The 20,150-nt window shown below is 41.7% G+C and overlaps 1 protein-coding gene across 1 annotated transcript in view; it reads left to right on the forward strand.

The window, feature by feature from the left end:
- efr3a (EFR3 homolog A (S. cerevisiae)) overlaps positions 1-20,150 on the forward strand; it is a gene marked incomplete at its 5' end in the record, with an annotated part of 98,930 nt that overhangs the window by 27,210 nt on the left and 51,570 nt on the right. The window contains 2 exon segments of the mRNA XM_034236340.1: positions 5,302-5,451; positions 19,185-19,322. Of these exon segments, the coding sequence (XP_034092231.1) occupies positions 5,302-5,451; positions 19,185-19,322 (288 nt within the window).

Raw genomic sequence — 20,150 nt, forward strand, 5'->3', positions numbered from 1 at the left:
TGTAGTGTCTCTACTTTAAAGAGTCCTCTCCTGCTGATGTTCAGGTGTATATCAGTATGTAGTGTCTCTACTTTAAAGAGTCCTCTCCTGCTGATGTTCAGGTGTATATCAGTATGTAGTGTCTCTACTTTAAAGAGTCCTCTCCTGCTGATGTTCAGGTGTATATCAGTATGTAGTGTCTCTACTTTAAAGAGTCCTCTCCTGCTGATGTTCAGGTGTATATCAGTATGCAGTGTCTCTACTTTAAAGAGTCCTCTCCTGCTGATGTTCAGGTGTATATCAGTATGTAGTGTCTCTACTTTAAAGAGTCCTCTCCTGCTGATGTTCAGGTGTATATCAGTATGTAGTGTCTCTACTTTAAAGAGTCCTCTCCTGCTGATGTTCAGGTGTATATCAGTATGCAGTGTCTCTACTTTAAAGAGTCCTCTCCTGCTGATGTTCAGGTGTATATCAGTATGTAGTGTCTCTACTTTAAAGAGTCCTCTCCTGCTGATGTTCAGGTGTATATCAGTATGTAGTGTCTCTACTTTAAAGAGTCCTCTCCTGCTGATGTTCAGGTGTATATCAGTATGTAGTGTCTCTACTTTAAAGAGTCCTCTCCTGCTGATGTTCAGGTGTATATCAGTATGTAGTGTCTCTACTTTAAAGAGTCCTCTCCTGCTGATGTTCAGGTGTATATCAGTATGTATTGTCTCTACTTTAAAGAGTCCTCTCCTGCTGATGTTCAGGTGTATATCAGTATGTAGTGTCTCTACTTTAAAGAGTCCTCTCCTGCTGATGTTCAGGTGTATATCAGTATGTAGTGTCTCTACTTTAAAGAGTCCTCTCCTGCTGATGTTCAGGTGTATATCAGTATGTAGTGTCTCTACTTTAAAGAGTCCTCTCCTGCTGATGTTCAGGTGTATATCAGTATGTAGTGTCCTCTACTTTAAAGAGTCCTCTCCTGCTGATGTTCAGGTGTATATCAGTATGTAGTGTCTCTACTTTAAAGAGTCCTCTCCTGCTGATGTTCAGGTGTATATCAGTATGTCGTGTCTCTACTTTAAAGAGTCCTCTCCTGCTGATGTTCAGGTGTATATCAGTATGTAGTGTCTCTACTTTAAAGAGTCCTCTCCTGCTGATGTTCAGGTGTATATCAGTATGTAGTGTCTCTACTTTAAAGAGTCCTCTCCTGCTGATGTTCAGGTGTATATCAGTATGTAGTGTCTCTACTTTAAAGAGTCCTCTCCTGCTGGATGTTCAGGTGTATATCAGTATGCAGTGTCTCTACTTTAAAGAGTCCTCTCCTGCTGATGTTCAGGTGTATATCAGTATGTAGTGTCTCTACTTTAAAGAGGTCCTCTCCTGCTGATGTTCAGGTGTATATCAGTATGTAGTGTCTCTACTTTAAAGAGTCCTCTCCTGCTGATGTTCAGGTGTTATATCAGTATGCAGTGTCTCTACTTTAAAGAGTCCTCTCCTGCTGATGTTCAGGTGTATATCAGTATGTAGTGTCTCTACTTTAAAGAGTCCTCTCCTGCTGATGTTCAGGTGTATATCAGTATGTAGTGTCTCTACTTTAAAGAGTCCTCTCCTGCTGATGTTCAGGTGTATATCAGTATGTAGTGTCTCTACTTTAAAGAGTCCTCTCCTGCTGATGTTCAGGTGTATATCAGTATGTAGTGTCTCTACTTTAAAGAGTCCTCTCCTGCTGATGTTCAGGTGTATATCAGTATGTATTGTCTCTACTTTAAAGAGTCCTCTCCTGCTGATGTTCAGGTGTATATCAGTATGTAGTGTCTCTACTTTAAAGAGTCCTCTCCTGCTGATGTTCAGGTGTATATCAGTATGTAGTGGTCTCTACTTTAAAGAGTCCTCTCCTGCTGATGTTCAGGTGTATATCAGTAAGTAGTGTCTCTACTTTAAAGAGTCCTCTCCTGCTGATGTTCAGGTGTATATCAGTATGTAGTGACTCTACTTTAAAGAGTCCTCTCCTGCTGATGTTCAGGTGTATATCAGTATGTAGTGTCTCTACTTTAAAGAGTGCTCTCCTGCTGATGTTCAGGTGTATATCAGTATGTAGTGTCTCTACTTTAAAGAGTGCTCTCCTGCTGATGTTCAGGTGTTTATCAGTATGTAGTGTCTCTACTTTAAAGAGTCCTCTCCTGTTGATGTTCAGGTGTATATCAGTATGTAGTGTCTCTACTTTAAAGAGTCCTCTCCTGCTGATGTTCAGGTGTTTATCAGTATGTAGTGTATCTACTTTAAAGAGTCCTCTCCTGTTGATGTTCAGGTGTATATCAGTATGTAGTGTCTCTACTTTAAAGAGTCCTCTCCTGCTGATGTTCAGGTGTATATCAGTATGTAGTGTCTCTACTTTAAAGAGTCCTCTCCTGCTGATGTTCAGGTGTATATCAGTATGTAGTGTATCTACTTTAAAGAGTCCTCTCCTGCTGATGTTCAGGTGTATATCAGTATGTATTGTCTCTACTTTAAAGAGTCCTCTCCTGTTGATGTTCAGGTGTATATCAGTATGTAGTGTCTGTACTTTAAAGAGTCCTCTCCTGCTGATGTTCAGGTGTATATCAGTATGCAGTGTCTCTACTTTAAAGAGTCCTCTCCTGCTGATGTTCAGGTGTATATCAGTATGTAGTGTCTCAACTTTAAAGAGTCCTCTCCTGCTGATGTTCAGGTGTATATCAGTATGTAGTGTCTCTACTTTAAAGAGTCATCTCCTGCTGATGTTCAGGTGTATATCAGTATGTAGTGGCTCAACTTTAAAGAGTCCTCTCCTGCTGATGTTCAGGTGTGTATCAGTATGTAGTGTCTCTACTTTAAAGAGTCATCTCCTGCTGATGTTCAGGTGTATATCAGTATGCAGTGTCTCTACTTTAAAGAGTCCTCTCCTGCTGATGTTCAGGTGTATATCAGTATGCAGTGTCTCTACTTTAAAGAGTCCTCTCCTGCTGATGTTCAGGTGTATATCAGTATGTAGTGTCTCTACTTTAAAGAGTCCTCTCCTGCTGATGTTCAGGTGTATATCAGTATGTAGTGTCTCTACTTTAAAGAGTCCTGTCCTGCTGATGTTCAGGTGTATATCAGTACGTAGTGTCTCTACTTTAAAGAGTCCTGTCCTGCTGATGTTCAGGTGCATATCAGTATGTAGTGTCTCTACTTTAAAGAGTCCTCTCCTGCTGATGTTCAGGTGTATATCAGTATGTAGTGTCTCTACTTTAAAGAGTCCTGTCCTGCTGATGTTCAGGTGTATATCAGTATGTAGTGTCTCTACTTTAAAGAGTCATCTCCTGCTGATGTTCAGGTGTATATCAGTATGTAGTGTCTCTACTTTAAAGAGTCCTCTCCTGCTGATGTTCAGGTGTATATCAGTATGTAGTGTCTCTACTTTAAAGAGTCCTCTCCTGCTGATGTTCAGGTGTATATCAGTATGTATTGTCTCTACTTTAAAGAGTCCTCTCCTGCTGATGTTCAGGTGTATATCAGTATGTAGTGTCTCTACTTTAAAGAGTCCTCTCCTGCTGATGTTCAGGTGTATATCAGTATGTAGTGTCTCTACTTTAAAGAGTCCTCTCCTGCTGATGTTCAGGTGTATATCAGTATGTAGTGTCTCTACTTTAAAGAGTCCTCTCCTGCTGATGTTCAGGTGTATATCAGTATGTAGTGTCTCTACTTTAAAGAGTGCTCTCCTGCTGATGTTCAGGTGTATATCAGTATGTAGTGTCTCTACTTTAAAGAGTGCTCTCCTGCTGATGTTCAGGTGTTTATCAGTATGTAGTGTCTCTACTTTAAAGAGTCCTCTCCTGTTGATGTTCAGGTGTATATCAGTATGTAGTGTCTCTACTTTAAAGAGTCCTCTCCTGCTGATGTTCAGGTGTTTATCAGTATGTAGTGTATCTACTTTAAAGAGTCCTCTCCTGTTGATGTTCAGGTGTATATCAGTATGTAGTGTCTCTACTTTAAAGAGTCCTCTCCTGCTGATGTTCAGGTGTATATCAGTATGTAGTGTCTCTACTTTAAAGAGTCCTCTCCTGCTGATGTTCAGGTGTATATCAGTATGTAGTGTATCTACTTTAAAGAGTCCTCTCCTGCTGATGTTCAGGTGTATATCAGTATGTATTGTCTCTACTTTAAAGAGTCCTCTCCTGTTGATGTTCAGGTGTATATCAGTATGTAGTGTCTGTACTTTAAAGAGTCCTCTCCTGCTGATGTTCAGGTGTATATCAGTATGCAGTGTCTCTACTTTAAAGAGTCCTCTCCTGCTGATGTTCAGGTGTATATCAGTATGTAGTGTCTCAACTTTAAAGAGTCCTCTCCTGCTGATGTTCAGGTGTATATCAGTATGTAGTGTCTCTACTTTAAAGAGTCATCTCCTGCTGATGTTCAGGTGTATATCAGTATGTAGTGGCTCAACTTTAAAGAGTCCTCTCCTGCTGATGTTCAGGTGTGTATCAGTATGTAGTGTCTCTACTTTAAAGAGTCATCTCCTGCTGATGTTCAGGTGTATATCAGTATGCAGTGTCTCTACTTTAAAGAGTCCTCTCCTGCTGATGTTCAGGTGTATATCAGTATGCAGTGTCTCTACTTTAAAGAGTCCTCTCCTGCTGATGTTCAGGTGTATATCAGTATGTAGTGTCTCTACTTTAAAGAGTCCTCTCCTGCTGATGTTCAGGTGTATATCAGTATGTAGTGTCTCTACTTTAAAGAGTCCTGTCCTGCTGATGTTCAGGTGTATATCAGTACGTAGTGTCTCTACTTTAAAGAGTCCTGTCCTGCTGATGTTCAGGTGTATATCAGTATGTAGTGTCTCTACTTTAAAGAGTCCTCTCCTGCTGATGTTCAGGTGTATATCAGTATGTAGTGTCTCTACTTTAAAGAGTCCTCTCCTGCTGATGTTCAGGTGTATATCAGTATGTAGTGTCTCTACTTTAAAGAGTCCTCTCCTGCTGATGTTCAGGTGTATATCAGTATGTAGTGTCTCTACTTTAAAGAGTCCTCTCCTGCTGATGTTCAGGTGTATATCAGTATGTAGTGTCTCTACTTTAAAGAGTCCTCTCCTGCTGATGTTCAGGTGTATATCAGTATATAGTGTCTCTACTTTAAAGAGTCCTCTCCTGCTGATGTTCAGGTGTATATCAGTATGTAGTGTCTCTACTTTAAAGAGTCCTCTCCTGCTGATGTTCAGGTGTATTTAAGCATCTTTGAGCATTAGGAAAAGCGCTATAAAAACCCATGTATTATTATTATTATTATTATATAAAATACATTTTAAGTCCGTTTGAAGCCATTTCTTTGTTTCTGTCTCAGGATCCGTATTGCAGGGATTAAGGGTCTGCAGGGCGTTGTGAGGAAGACGGTGAACGACGAGCTGCAGGCCATCATCTGGGAGCCTCAGCATATGGACAAACTGATCCCCTCCATGCTGTTCAACATGCAGGACAGCGACGACCTGGACAGGTACTACACACACACACACACACACACACACACACACACACACACACACACACACACACACACACACACACAATCACAAAGGCAAACACATTCAGACAGCTGTTACCAATGTAAACACAAATATGGCTTTACCCTCCTGCCCTTGAGCTTCACTTGATCATAACTCACGTCAGAAAAACACCTTTCTTTGCCTACATTTCTCTTATCACATGTGGGCAGTGTTGTGGGAGATTTACTGCTCTTACAGTCCTGTTGTGATTCCTCCTTCCTGTCACTTTGAGTTAACAAGGAGGGTTAAGAATCAGAAGGTGTTCAAGGTCATTGCAGTTAGTTTTAGAAAGACAGTATGGAGAGCAATGTGGACAATGTATTTGTATATACGAGGTTCTGCAGCGACAGTTCCCCCTTTAATTGCAATTATATTATAAATACGCTCTTTTAGGGAGGACAGACTGACAATGTTTTACTGTAATTTGATTGTATTTTTCCACTGGCTAAACTTCTGGCAGATGACTCAGCAGGTTGTACAATAAATGAACTACAAATTAAATCTAGTGGAGCTAACAATAGTAAGCTAGGCTAACTAGCTTCAGCCCTCTTTAACTTAACGGCATGATGAATTCCACGGGTTGATACCAACAACATATAGCTAACATTATGAAAACCAGCTGTAAAGGATGACTGAAATAAGTTCTGTGATTAACACAAGCTGAAGAAATGTTCTACAACCTAATATACGTCAGTAAATATTCCATTGGTTCATTTGAAGTGTCTAAATGAGACGGCTAAACTTCATCGTGTCCAACATTAGCCGCCTTTAGCTTAGCGGTGGTGACGTGAAGTCATGTGACCGTGCTGTAGTTCCTTTATAGCCCAACATTAGCTGCCTTTAGCTTAGCGGTGGTGATGTGAAGTCATGTGACTGTGCTGTAGTTCCTTTATAGCCCAACATTAGCCGCCTTTAGCTTAGTGGTGGTGACGTGAAGTCATGTGACCGTGCTGTAGTTCCTTTATAGCCCAACATTAGCCACCTTTAGCTTAGCGGTGGTGACGTGAAGTCATGTGACCGTGCTGTAGTTCCTTTATAGCCCAACATTAGCCGCCTTTAGCTTAGCGGTGGTGACGTGAAGTCATGTGACCGTGCTGTAGTTCCTTTATAGCCCAACATTAGCCGCCTTTAGCTTAGCGGTGGTGACGTGAAGTCATGTGACCGTGCTGTAGTTCCTTTATAGCCCAACATTAGCCACCTTTAGCTTAGCGGTGGTGACGTGAAGTCATGTGACCGTGCTGTAGTTCCTTTATAGCCCAACATTAGCCGCCTTTAGCTTAGCGATGGTGACGTGAAGTCATGTGACCGTGCTGTAGTTCCTTTATAGCCCAACATTAGCCACCTTTAGCTTAGCGGTGGTGACGTGAAGTCATGTGACCGTGCTGTAGTTCCTTTATAGCCCAACATTAGCCGCCTTTAGCTTAGCGGTGGTGACGTGAAGTCATGTGACCGTGCTGTAGTTCCTTTATAACCCAACATTAGCCACCTTTAGCTTAGCGGTGGTGACGTGAAGTCATGTGACCGTGCTGTAGTTCCTTTATAGCCCAACATTAGCCACCTTTAGCTTAGCGATGGTGACGTGAAGTCATGTGACCGTGCTGTAGTTCCTTTATAGCCCAACATTAGCCACCTTTAGCTTAGCGGTGGTGACGTGAAGTCATGTGACCGTGCTGTAGTTCCTTTATAGCCCAACATTAGCTCTGAACTTTAACCTCTGTAACTCCGGCTGCCTGCAGTGTGAGGAGAGGTCCTCCAGCTGTTGGATCAGTGTCGGCTGCAGGAAAATAAACCTCGGTCTGAACTCGATCCCGGGAATTAAAGCCGCCGCTCTCCTCAGACCTCGTTATATTCTTTCGATCCTCAAACCCGGCTCTGCAGGAGGCAGAAATCCTGGACATGTGAAGAGTGTCTGCATCTCCTCATCCCCTCAGATTCTGGGAATGGGAACGCTGCTCGCTGTTTTTAGGCCGGGAGGATTTATGACCGAGATCAACGAGGACAGGAAGCTTAACGCTGGGCTCACCTGTCGACCCACCTTAAGTCCTTTTTATTTATTCTTACTCATGTTTTCACCTTCATGTATTCTTTGTTCTCCAGAGCCCTCTTCTCTCTGTTATATTCTCATCTCCCACATAGTAAGACAATCTGAAAATACTTTATTTATCCCAGCGGGAAATTGGGTTTTGTGACAGTTGCTTCATTATATAATAGAATATATATTAATAATCAACATAACCAACATTACATATTGATAGACATCAGGAGTACAAATGTGCACAATTTCTTTCCACAAAATATAAGTCAAACTTTCGAAATAATCAGTTTTCATAAAATGTAGAAAGACCCTGGTATCTATACAAGGACATAAGGGTAGTGTTCCAGAAGTAAGGGACAACTATATAGGGTTTAAGGCGGAGAGGAACTCCCTCTGAAGGGGACACAGGGATTTTAGTCTTTGCAGACCATTTACATGCACTAAAACCTATAGAACACACTACAGGAGTGGGAACACCCCCCAAAACAAAGCATCATATATAGACAATGCTGCATTTGCAACTCGACCAAGTGAAATATATGCAATTATCAATTTCTTTACCTGGAAAAAGTGGCAAAACAAGCCCAACAACTTCCTACAGGGTTGTATGCATGATTCAACAAAGAAAGTCCCATTGACGTCAGAACCACCTGGCCAAGGAAATAGCTTACTAACAAAATATGTCAAAACAGATGAAACACTACAGCAAAACCCACAATATTAAAAACAACAAGCCTTCATGTATTTCTACTCCTCATCTTGTCATCCCTTCTCCTCCCTTTCAGTTTGAATTCCCTCTCCTTTCTTTCTGCTCTCACTGTGACTTCCTCTCTGTCTCACTCGGGTGGTTTCCATGTGAACTAAAATCTATTTTTGGACTCTGTTCTTCTTTCTTCTGAGTTTGTCTTCTTCTCCTGCTGACTTTTCTCTACCTAAAGCCCTACAAGTAGCTGCATCTCCTGTCATCACATGTGGAGGAGTTAAGGGGTTAGGAGGTGATCCGACCCCACCAGGAGTCTCCATCATTATTTGGTGTTTGGAGGAGATTGTGTCTGGGTGATGGATCTCCTTAAACCCTAAAAAGACTGGTGCAGGAATGAGTCCTAAAACTGGGGAGAAAAACACATCTTTGTACCACTTCATGTCTCCTGGTCTGGAAGTCAATGGTTTCCTGAATGTGTTTTTTGGCCTGAAATAAGGTCTGTGGTTAACACAAGCTGAAGAGATTTTATTCTACAACATAAAACACGTCAGGAAATATTCCACTGCTGAATTTAAAAACTGACAAGTGTCTAAATGAGACAACTAAACGTCATCACGCCCAACATTAGCCACCTTTAGCTTAGCGGTGGTGACGTGAAGTCATGTGACCGTGCTGTAGTTCCTTTATAGCCCAACATTAGCCACCTTTAGCTTAGCGGTGGCGACGTGAAGTCATGTGACTGTGCTGTAGTTCCTCTATAGCCCAACATTAGCCGCCTTTAGCTTAGCGGTGGTGACGTGAAGTCATGTGACCGTGCTGTAGTTCCTCTATAGCCCAACATTAGCCTCCTTTAGCTTAGCGGTGGTGACGTGAAGTCATGTGACCGTGCTGTAGTTCCTTTATAGCCCAACATTAGCCTCCTTTAGCTTAGCGGTGGTCACGTGAAGTCATGTGACCGTGCTGTAGTTCCTTTATAGCCCAACATTAGCCACCTTTAGCTTAGCGGTGGTGACGTGAAGTCATGTGACCGTACTGTAGTTCCTTTATAGCCCAACATTAGCCGCCTTTAGCTTAGCGGTGGTAACGTGAAGTCATGTGACCGTGCTGTAGTTCCTTTATAGCCCAACATTAGCCTCCTTTAGCTTAAGTGGTGTTTATAGAGCGGTGCAGGCATGACGTATTTACCTAAATTAAGCTGCTGGTTCCCTCGACTAAAAAGCAACGGGATTTCTCCATAGGATTTTGAAAAGAGCTCGAAATAAGATCTGTGGAAAACGAAGCTGTTTGATAAATGCACGTTTTGTTCAGCCGGATAATCTCCACATGTCTTCCCTACTTTTATAATTTTCGAATCATAAATCAAATCGAAGCAAAATGCTAACGTTATGCTATAAAGGAACTACAGCGAGTCCAGCAGCACGACTTCAACGTCACGCCAACTTCAGATCCATATTCAAACATACAGATTCTAGATGGAACGAGTTGAAGCGTTTGTTTGAACAGTCCGCAGGAGGCAGGGACTTGCTTTCAAGCAGAACAGAAACTAACTTAGAGGAGTGTTTACGTGTTCGGCGTAATGACGTACAACGGCCTCCACGACTTCTGTAGTCCTATTCAGCCACTTGGTAACAACCATCGTTTTTCAGACACGTCCACTCTTCAGAAATCACCAGTGGGGTCACTGCTGATGGATTTAATGTCGTAGAACAAAACGTGATCCGTCTCTTCAATGTGTCTCAACCACAGACCTTAGTTCAGCTAGTTTCCTAAACCCTATGGAGAGATCCCATTGGCTCTGAGACGAGGGAACAGGAAGTGGAGAAATGCTGACTCACTTCCTGGTTTTAGGACTCGTCACTGCACCGCTCTATATGTGGAGATTATCCTGATGAACTAAATGTGTAAGAATCATAAAAGTTTGTTTGAAAAAGAGATTATGTTCTGACATAATCCAAAATCACATGGAGAAATCCCATTGAACCAGGGAGATGCTGCCTTCAGGGCCCAACACAGAAATACGACATCCTTGCACAGCTTTATTGTTGGCGTCTACAAATTTGTCAAACCAACCGTGACGATATAAATATAGCACACTTTTGGGATGTATTCCCCCCTTTTTTAACTCTGCATTTGCATAACAGGCCTCTCTTTGATGGGATGTGTCACTCTCTGCATCAAAGGAATCACCTTCCCAACAACCTTCACCAAGTGTGGACGTTATTAGCACATGAAAAGAGGATTTTTTTCTTTTAAATGAGCTGCCTGCGAGCCTTTGTACTCGGTTTGAACTGAACAAGTTCAAATCCGTTTGACCTACATGTGAGAGCCCAGCCGGCCTGTGACCATCCCAAAACAGAACTGGTGCAAAGTGCAGACCAACAACTGTCCCTTAGAAGGACGGACTGAACATGGCGAGACTAACCAGTCCTGCAAAAAATGAAGGTTATATTTTGCAGTGTTTTTGAGAGGTGTTTATTTAACGTTGTGATCATTTCGGAGGCTGTTAGACCTCTTCATTACAACAAAGATACATCTTAATTCTGCCTGCAAACATGATTTTTAAGGCCCCTTTACCACTGAAAAAACCCTTAAATTTGCTAACATCTTTCTTTCTAATTAAGTGGAAATCTGCATTAATTCTTCGGACAAATGCCAGAAATACCTGAAATGAAAGCTCCGAATAGCAGTGATGGTAACCCCATGAAACCAGGGTCAAAGCGTCAACTGTTGCCCCTTTTCCAGTGAGATGTAATGACTATAAGTTGCACAATTATTATTGTATTTTAACATTTACAATATGACATATAAAACCTGCATATGGATGGTAATTTGTTAGGGAAAAAGTGAACTTCTTTTGGTAACATCGGCTGGGACAAACGACGAGGAATCGGCAGAGATAGTAACATGAAACCAGGGTCACAAAGGATCTTTGTTGCCCTGTTTTTCAGCGCGATGCTATGCCAAATGTTTAAGTGATTACATTAATGAATGAAATCAGCCAGGACTTGGACGATAATTCTAATTTATGAGGTTCAAAACGCACATTGTCACGTCAAAGTAACACTTCGTAGTTAAAAAACAGAAAGGCTTCTTCGTCCACTGGTAATGAGTCTGCCGCCTATTTTTACCGTCTTTTCCGACATTTAAGAACCTGAATATTATGCGTGCTTATTTGGAGAGAAGCGTGTTTAGATATGTTCCTATCCTGCCGTTCACAAAGCCAGCTCCACAAACACATGATTCTCCCAGTTTGGTGTGGAAGATCTTGACCAGGCTTTGAACTGTACTCCTCAAACACCTGAGGGATGAGCTGAAGAACAAACAGTAGATGTTATGTCTGCCTTTCACCCTGCAGAAGGGTAACACCTGCAATCATTGACCTCCTGAGAACCCAGGATTTAAGTCATGCTTGTTTTCCATTGCATCCTGGATCTTAAACATTTTAAAAATAGATCTAGCAACCTAAAAAAAAAAAAGAAACCACTCCAATAGTGTCCAAAAGTTCTTGTTGAAAGGTTGTCATACATGTGGTTGTGCTAGTGAATACTAATTAGCACAACCTATGCAATCAACACCCAAAGTTTCTAGGCTCCCCTTAAAGATGCATTTCTTACAAAACCTTTGTGTTACTAAATATTTCTGGGTTTACAAGTAGACCGAATACTGAGGCATGAGAAATATCTTTGCGTCGATTAAAGCCATTGATATAAAACAGGCCTTTTGTAGACCGTTTTTCAAGAATGTCTCTACAAATAAGGTCCAATTAATAACGGTTGTAGAGTCTTTGTATGCAAATCTAAAGAGGAAACCGAAAATGCCGTTTCCTACGGGTTTGGTTCCCTTCCCTCTTCTAACTGTCCAATCAACCAATCTGATCTTCCATGATTTTAATGGAATTCACATAATGCGTGTATATAATTATGGTGCATATATCCATTCAGCTGCGGTGCGTCCATCACCTCGGGGAACATCTCTTTTCATTTCATTTCAAACCTTTATTTAACGAGATTGGTCCCATTGAGATCATAGATCTCTTTTTCAAGGGAGACCTGCAGCATATAGGTTCCACATGAAACATAAAACAATAAAGGACATTATACATTATATTTACAGGATACATTTACATAGTTATAGACATTTACAAGTGGCCATAGTATCAACGAGCATTTCATTTAGCCTAGCTTTAAAGACATGCAGAGGAATGAGATTGCTCAGTTTCAATTCTTGCTGAAGATTGTTCCAAGCAAGTGGAGCTGCGCACATAACAGCTGTCTTCCCTAAGACAGTCCTTGCTCTTGGCACATCTAACAATACTACATCATGCGATCTCAGACAATAGCTGCTTGCAACTCTCTGTGTTATCAGAGAGCAGATATAATACGGGAGTTTACCCAACAAAGCTTTATAAATAAACGTGTACCAATGACTGAGCCTCTTTACAGTAAGTGAAGGCAGACCTGCCTCGGCATACAGGGTACAGTGATGAGGAAGTGCTTTACAATTTGTGACAAATCTCAGTGCGCTGTGATAGGTGGCATCTAACTTGTTCAGGCGATAGGCAGGTGCATTCATATAGATCAAATCACCATAGTCCAGCACAGGTCAAAGGTCACAGAGCCTTTTCCTGGCTTCAAGCGAGAAACAGGACTTGTTCCTGAAAAAGAAACGTAGTCTAACTGTGTTGAAAACCTTTTATCCGTGCAAACAGCAGCTTTGTGGAGCTACTATGCCATAACATAATTGTATAGAAATGTCAAAAAAGGATTTATATTGTTGAACTTTTTCAAAGTCCCTTTTTTTAAAGAAAAATCCCCTTAAATTATCCACAGCTTCACGTTTGAGGCGCTTTGTGCTTTGATTGGTGCTTTACACGAGAGACAAGGAAATAATTAGGTTAATAAAAGGCAGATTTGAGTATTTCTACAGTGTGGTATTAATACTTTTACTCTACTTTTAATACTTTAATCTGAATACTTTTTCCACCTCTGGTAATTCACTGATCAAGAGCTGCTTTCCATGCGGTTAAAATGGTCCATTACAGTAGTTTAAAAACACTGTTATTATGGGCCTTTCCTTCCACCAAGCAGCTCAGCATAATCCAGCATTCACACACATTTGTTTTTTCAGTGTGTCTCCGCTCGCTCCACAAAAACACAGTTAGACGTCAGGGAATAACTGCTCCAGAGGAAAAAACGTGTGTTGTTGTTTCGTTCATTTCTTGTCGTCCAAACACACACATTTAAGAGCTATAACATTATGTTTAACAAATATTGTCAATCGAGTCCTGAATAATAACTGATTCCAATTTTCTCACCGTGGAGTGGTCGTCTTATACAATATTTAGCTTTTTACCTCGTATATTAATAGGTAATAAATGCATACCATCCAATTACTAAAACGATAGCATCATACTGTTGTAGGCACATAACAGGGTTGTGATTTTTGGTGTGTGTTTTATGTAAACCACCATGTATAACTTTATTTTTCTCATATTAAACACACATGACTAAATTGCTGTGGTAAAACGTTGCTTTTCGTTGGAACCAAAACTGTAATTATACTTTGAGAAAATCCCCTTTAAAACAGTGTGAAATTAAAAGTTAATCTGCAGTGAATGGGTTTTTTAATTTGGTCCATTTTTAGCGATGAAAGCTCAAAACACAAAGCTCTTGTATTTATTATTCTTCAGTTATTAAAGTCATGTCGTTTTTTTTAGTTCACAACTCCTGCCAAATATCCAAAGTCATGGCAGCATTTAGGATCTGCACCATCGCACTGACATTTCTGCAAGACCTCATTGTCTTCCCTTTTCCTCAGATTCATTATGAGGTGTGGCGAGCCTCCTTAAACCCCTCTATACTTTATATAGAGGGGTTTTCAGGACTCACTAACACTCACTTTGTATTCTTATCATAAGCAACCAGTTATTTTCTCCAGCCACTTCATTAAACATCACCAATCCTCCTTCTATTAAAGCAGAGATGTCCATTTCTGTCGCTGCTCCTAACGAGCGTTTCATTTCCTGCTGTGTGGGATACAGTAACTGCAATGTTTCCCTCCGGAGACCCCGCTGCCCACGGTCCATCTGTACGTGATTTACTGTCGCATTATTTCATAGATATCACACATAACGGGAGGCCGTTTTGGTGTCCTGCCAGAACTGAGGACTCGTTTGTTTACAAGACGTTTTACCGTGTTCAGTTTGTAGAGCTACAAGATCTACTAGAGGAGAAAAGGCCCATACTAAAGCACAACCATGGGTTTTCATTACTTTAAAGAGTCCTTTCCTGCTGATGTTCAGGTGTATATCAGTATGTAGTGTCTCTACTTTAAAGAGTCCTCTCCTGCTGATTTTCAGGTGTATATCAGTATGTAGTGACTCTACTTTAAAGAGTCCTCTCCTGCTGATGTTCAGGTGTATATCAGTATGTAGTGTCTCTACTTTAAAGAGTCCTCTCCTGCTGATGTTCAGGTGTATATCAGTATGTAGTGTCTCTACTTTAAAGAGTCCTCTCCTGCTGATGTTCAGGTGTATATCAGTATGTAGTGTCTCTACTTTAAAGAGTCCTTTCCTGCTGATGTTCAGGTGTATATCAGTATGTAGTGTCTCTACTTTAAAGAGTCCTCTCCTGCTGATGTTCAGGTGTATATCAGTGTGTAGTGTCTCTACTTTAAAGAGTCCTCTCCTGCTGATGTTCAGGTGTATATCAGTATGTAGTGTCTCTACTTTAAAGAGTCCTCTCATGCTGATGTTCAGGTGTATATCAGTATGTAGTGTCTCTACTTTAAAGAGTCCTCTCCTGCTGATGTTCAGGTGTATATCAGTATGTAGTGTCTCTACTTTAAAGAGTCCTCTCCTGCTGATGTTCAGGTGTATATCAGTATGTAGTGTCTCTACTTTAAAGAGTCCTCTCCTGCTGATGTTCAGGTGTATATCAGTATGTAGTGTCTCTACTTTAAAGAGTCCTCTCCTGCTGATGTTCAGGTGTATATCAGTATGTAGTGTCTCTACTTTAAAGAGTCCTATCCTGCTGATGTTCAGGTGTATATCAGTATGTAGTGTCTCTACTTTAAAGAGTCCTCTCTTGCTGATGTTCAGGTGTATATCAGTATGTAGTGTATCTACTTTAAAGAGTCCTCTCCTGCTGATGTTCAGGTGTTTATCAGTATGTAGTGTCTCTACTTTAAAGAGTCCTCTCCTGCTGATGTTCAGGTGTATATCAGTATGTATTGTCTCTACTTTAAAGAGTCCTCTCCTGCTGATGTTCAGGTGTATATCAGTATGTAGTGTCTCTACTTTAAAGAGTCCTCTCCTGCTGATGTTCAGGTGTATATCAGTATGTAGTGTCTCTACTTTAAAGAGTCCTCTCCTGCTGATGTTCAGGTGTATATCAGTATGTAGTGTCTCTACTTTAAAGAGTCCTCTCCTGCTGATGTTCAGGTGTATATCAGTATGTAGTGTCTCTACTTTAAAGAGTCCTCTCCTGCTGATGTTCAGGTGTATATCAGTATGTAGAGTCTCTACTTTAAAGAGTCCTCTCCTGCTGATGTTCAGGTGTATATCAGTATGTAGTGTCTCTACTTTAAAGAGTCCTCTCCTGCTGATGTTCAGGTGTATATCAGTATGTAGTGTCTCTACTTTAAAGAGTCCTCTCCTGCTGATGTTCAGGTGTATATCAGTATGTAGTGTCTCTACTTTAAAGAGTCCTCTCCTGCTGATGTTCAGGTGTATATCAGTATGTAGTGTCTCTACTTTAAGAGTCCTCTCCTGCTGATGTTCAGGTGTATATCAGTATGTAGTGTCTCTACTTTAAAGAGTCCTCTCCTGCTGATGTTCAGGTGTATGTCAGTATGTAGTGTCTCTACTTTAAAGAGTCCTCTCCTGCTGATGTTCAGGTGTATATCAGTATGTAGTGTCTCTACTTTAAAGAGTCCTCTCCTGCTGATGTTCAGGTGTATAGCAGTGTGTAGTGTCTCTACTTTAAAGAGTCCTCTCCTGCTGATGTTCAGGTGTATATCAGTATGTAGTGTCTCTACTTTAAAGAGTCCTCTCCTGCTGATGTTCAGGTGTATATCAGTATGCAGTGTCTCTACTTTAAAGAGTCCTCTCCTGCTGATGTTCAGGTGTATATCAGTATGTAGTGTCTCTACTTTAAAGAGTCCTCTCCTGCTGATGTTCAGGTGTATATCAGTATGTAGTGTCTCTACTTTAAAGAGTCCTCTCCTGCTGATGTTCAGGTGTATATCAGTATGTAGTGTCTCTACTTTAAAGAGTCCTCTCCTGCTGATGTTCAGGTGTATATCAGTATGCAGTGTCTCTACTTTAAAGAGTCCTCTCCTGCTGATGTTCAGGTGTATATCAGTATGTAGTGTCTCTACTTTAAAGAGTCCTCTCCTGCTGATGTTCAGGTGTATATCAGTATGTAGTGTCTCTACTTTAAAGAGTCCTCTCCTGCTGATGTTTACATATATTTTTGTAAATCTGTAGGACCTGATTTCTCTGCTGCACACTTTTTTTGTTGTGTTTCTCTCTGCTGATATAAAGCTACCCCACACACACACACACACACACACACACACACACACACACACACACACACACACACACACACACACACACACACACACACACTGGTCGATACTCTCATTTGATTCCTCTTTTCTCTCAGATGCTCTGATTGATTTTAGTCCTTCATTTTTCTTTCATATCCTGAAGGTTTTTTTATTTTTAATAAATGCTATTGCGTTCTGATCCTCCCCCTCTTTACAGATTTGTGCTCTGATATGAAGAATTGATTCTTGGCTTGTAGTCTCTCAGAATCAGAATCAGGTTTATTGTCAAGATACACACTCGAGGAATTCTCTGAGAGGTATTAAGATGTGAAGACATGAGCAAATAAAGAACTATTATACATCTGTTATTAGTGTATAACATATATTTAAAAAACCTAAGTAAATAAATACATTTAAAATATAAAATGTAAAAATAATATAATTAAAATGTTTTATATCAAATGTCAAGAAAATAAATAAATAAATGTGCAAATAATAAAATAAAACATTTAAATTTACAAAAATATCCCAAAAAGCACAACAAGAATATGACAAATGCCTCATAGACTTCTATTCAATCTGGCTCTTATGCAACCAACACTATCGCCCTCCGCTGGCCATTTAATGTAATTACGCACAAACATTCCCTCACCGTTTCTGTGTCTCTTTGCTCAGGAAACGATGAGTCTCACTCTGACCCATGTTTCTGCTTCTAGAGATGTGATCAGCTTCCAGTCCTTTCTGTCTGAAGTATATTGCATATATTCAGATATAATAGCACAGCAGTTATTCATCTTCTGAAGTTGGTAAAACCTAACTGAGGTAGTTAAATTACGTACAAAGTGAGGTAATTTTCTCATAGACTTCTATTCAATCTGACTTTTATGCTTCTGATCCAATCCTGAGTTCTGGATTAAGTCGTGGACTTCGGGTCGTGGCTGAACCTGTCTCTGCGGTCCTGCCTTGGGTCTCGCCATGCTGCTTCCCTGATGGCTTCCACAGGATTGTAGCTGACATCCTCGTGGATTCATCTTCTTATTACAGACACATGCATTTCCTAACATTCGGTCTATATGCTGTAAAATGTATTATCTCTTGGATTTACACACGGCATCTATTGCACGTCTGTCCGTCCTGGGAGAGGGATCCCTCCTCTGTTGCTCTCCCTGAGGTTTCTCCCTTGTTCCCTTTAAACTGTGGGTTTTCTCTGGAAGTGTTTCTTTGTACGATGTGAGGGTCTAAGGACAGAGGGTCTAAGGACAGAGGGTCTAAGGATAGAGAGTCTAAGGACAGAGGGTCTAAGGACAGAGGGTCTAAGGATAGAGGGTCTAAGGACAGAGGGTCTGAGGACAGAGGGTCTGAGGACAGAGGGTCTGAGGACAGAGGGTCTGAGGACAGAGGGTCTAAGGACAGAGGGTCTAAGGACAGAGGGTCTAAGGATAGAGGGTCTAAGGACAGAGGGTCTGAGGACAGAGGGTCTGAGGACAGAGGGTCTGAGGATAGAGGGTCTAAGGACAGAGGGTCTAAGGATAGAGGGTCTAAGGACAGAGGGTCTGAGGACAGAGGGTCTGAGGACAGAGGGTCTAAGGATAGAGGGTCTAAGGACAGAGGGTCTAAGGACAGAGGGTCTAAGGACAGAGGGTCTAAGGACAGAGGGTCTAAGGACAGAGGGTCTGAGGACAGAGGGTCTGAGGACAGAGGGTCTAAGGACAGAGGGTCTAAGGATAGAGGGTCTGAGGACAGAGGGTCTGAGGACAGAGGGTCTGAGGACAGAGGGTCTAAGGACAGAGGGTCTGAGGACAGAGGGTCTGAGGACAGAGGGTCTGAGGACAGAGGGTCTAAGGACAGAGGGTCTGAGGACAGAGGGTCTGAGGACAGAGGGTCTAAGGACAGAGGGTCTAAGGACAGAGGGTCTAAGGACAGAGGGTCTAAGGACAGAGGGTCTAAGGACAGAGGGTCTGAGGACAGAGGGTCTGAGGACAGAGGGTCTGAGGACAGAGGGTCTGAGGACAGAGGGTCTAAGGACAGAGGGTCTAAGGACAGAGGGTCTAAGGATAGAGGGTGTCATGTTTCTCACACTGATATTCTGAACAGTCTGTGTTGTTGTATTTGCTGTAAAGTGTCTCTACTGTAGGCTGTTATTTTTAGTACAGCACTTTGGCTCCATAAAAAATCGTTTATAAATGTGCTGTATAAATAAAACTTGATTTGATTCTGAAGTTGGTAAAACCTAACTGGGGAAGTTAAATTACGTACAAAGTGAGGTCCTTTTCTCATAGACTTAGAAGTGTCACCCCATTGATGACCATGCAGGCTATTGGATGCCTTTGAGTGCGTTCCCTCACCATGAGTCTCACTGTCCCTCTGACCCGTGTTTCTGTTTGTCTCTGCAGGGCGGGGCACCCCGGCACCCCCTCGGTGGGTCAGGAGGGAGAGGAGAACCCCTCAGCGCTGGCAGAGAGCTGCTTCAGAGAGCTGCTGGGACGAGCTGCGTACGGAAACATGAACAACGCCGTCAGACCCGTCTTAGTGTGAGTATCTGAGCGATAGCAGTCATTCAGAATGATATGCCGGCTGCAAAGCCACTTTATAATAACTCACCTCTCAGAACTCTCTGCTCCTTCTCTCAGACTTCAAACCACACATTTTACCATGTACATTTTACATATATATTGAATTTAATATTCCATGCCAACACACACACACACACACACACACACACACACACACACACACACACACACACACACACACACACACACACACACACACACACACACACACACACACACACACACACACCCACACATATCTAGACGGACATGTACACAGTATGCAAACAGAAACACACTCACCTGCTTCTTCTTTCACATACAATCATTGTATGGATACACACATCCTCTGAGTCACAGTGAGTCACACACACACACACACACACACACACACACACACACACACACACCTCCAGACAGACAATTCATGCACAGGGAATTACACATTTTTCTATCCCACATACATTGATTTTCTCCCACACACACGTCCCAACAGACGTACAATATATGCAGCTTTCTTCTTCTTCTATGTACATTATCTTTCTCTCACACACACACACACACACACACACACACACACACACACACACACACACACACACACACACACACACACACACACACACACACACCCTCTTTGACTCACTGGCTCTCACACCTTCAGACCGACAAGTAATACATGCACACATAAACACACTTGCTTTCTCCTTCCTCAATGTACATTCATTGTCACACACACACACACACACACACACACACACACACACACACACACACACACACACTCACTCAAAAACCTCCAGACAA

The sequence above is a fragment of the Gymnodraco acuticeps genome, unplaced genomic scaffold, assembly GCF_902827175.1.
Source record: "Gymnodraco acuticeps unplaced genomic scaffold, fGymAcu1.1, whole genome shotgun sequence".
Classification (NCBI taxonomy): domain Eukaryota; kingdom Metazoa; phylum Chordata; class Actinopteri; order Perciformes; family Bathydraconidae; genus Gymnodraco; species Gymnodraco acuticeps.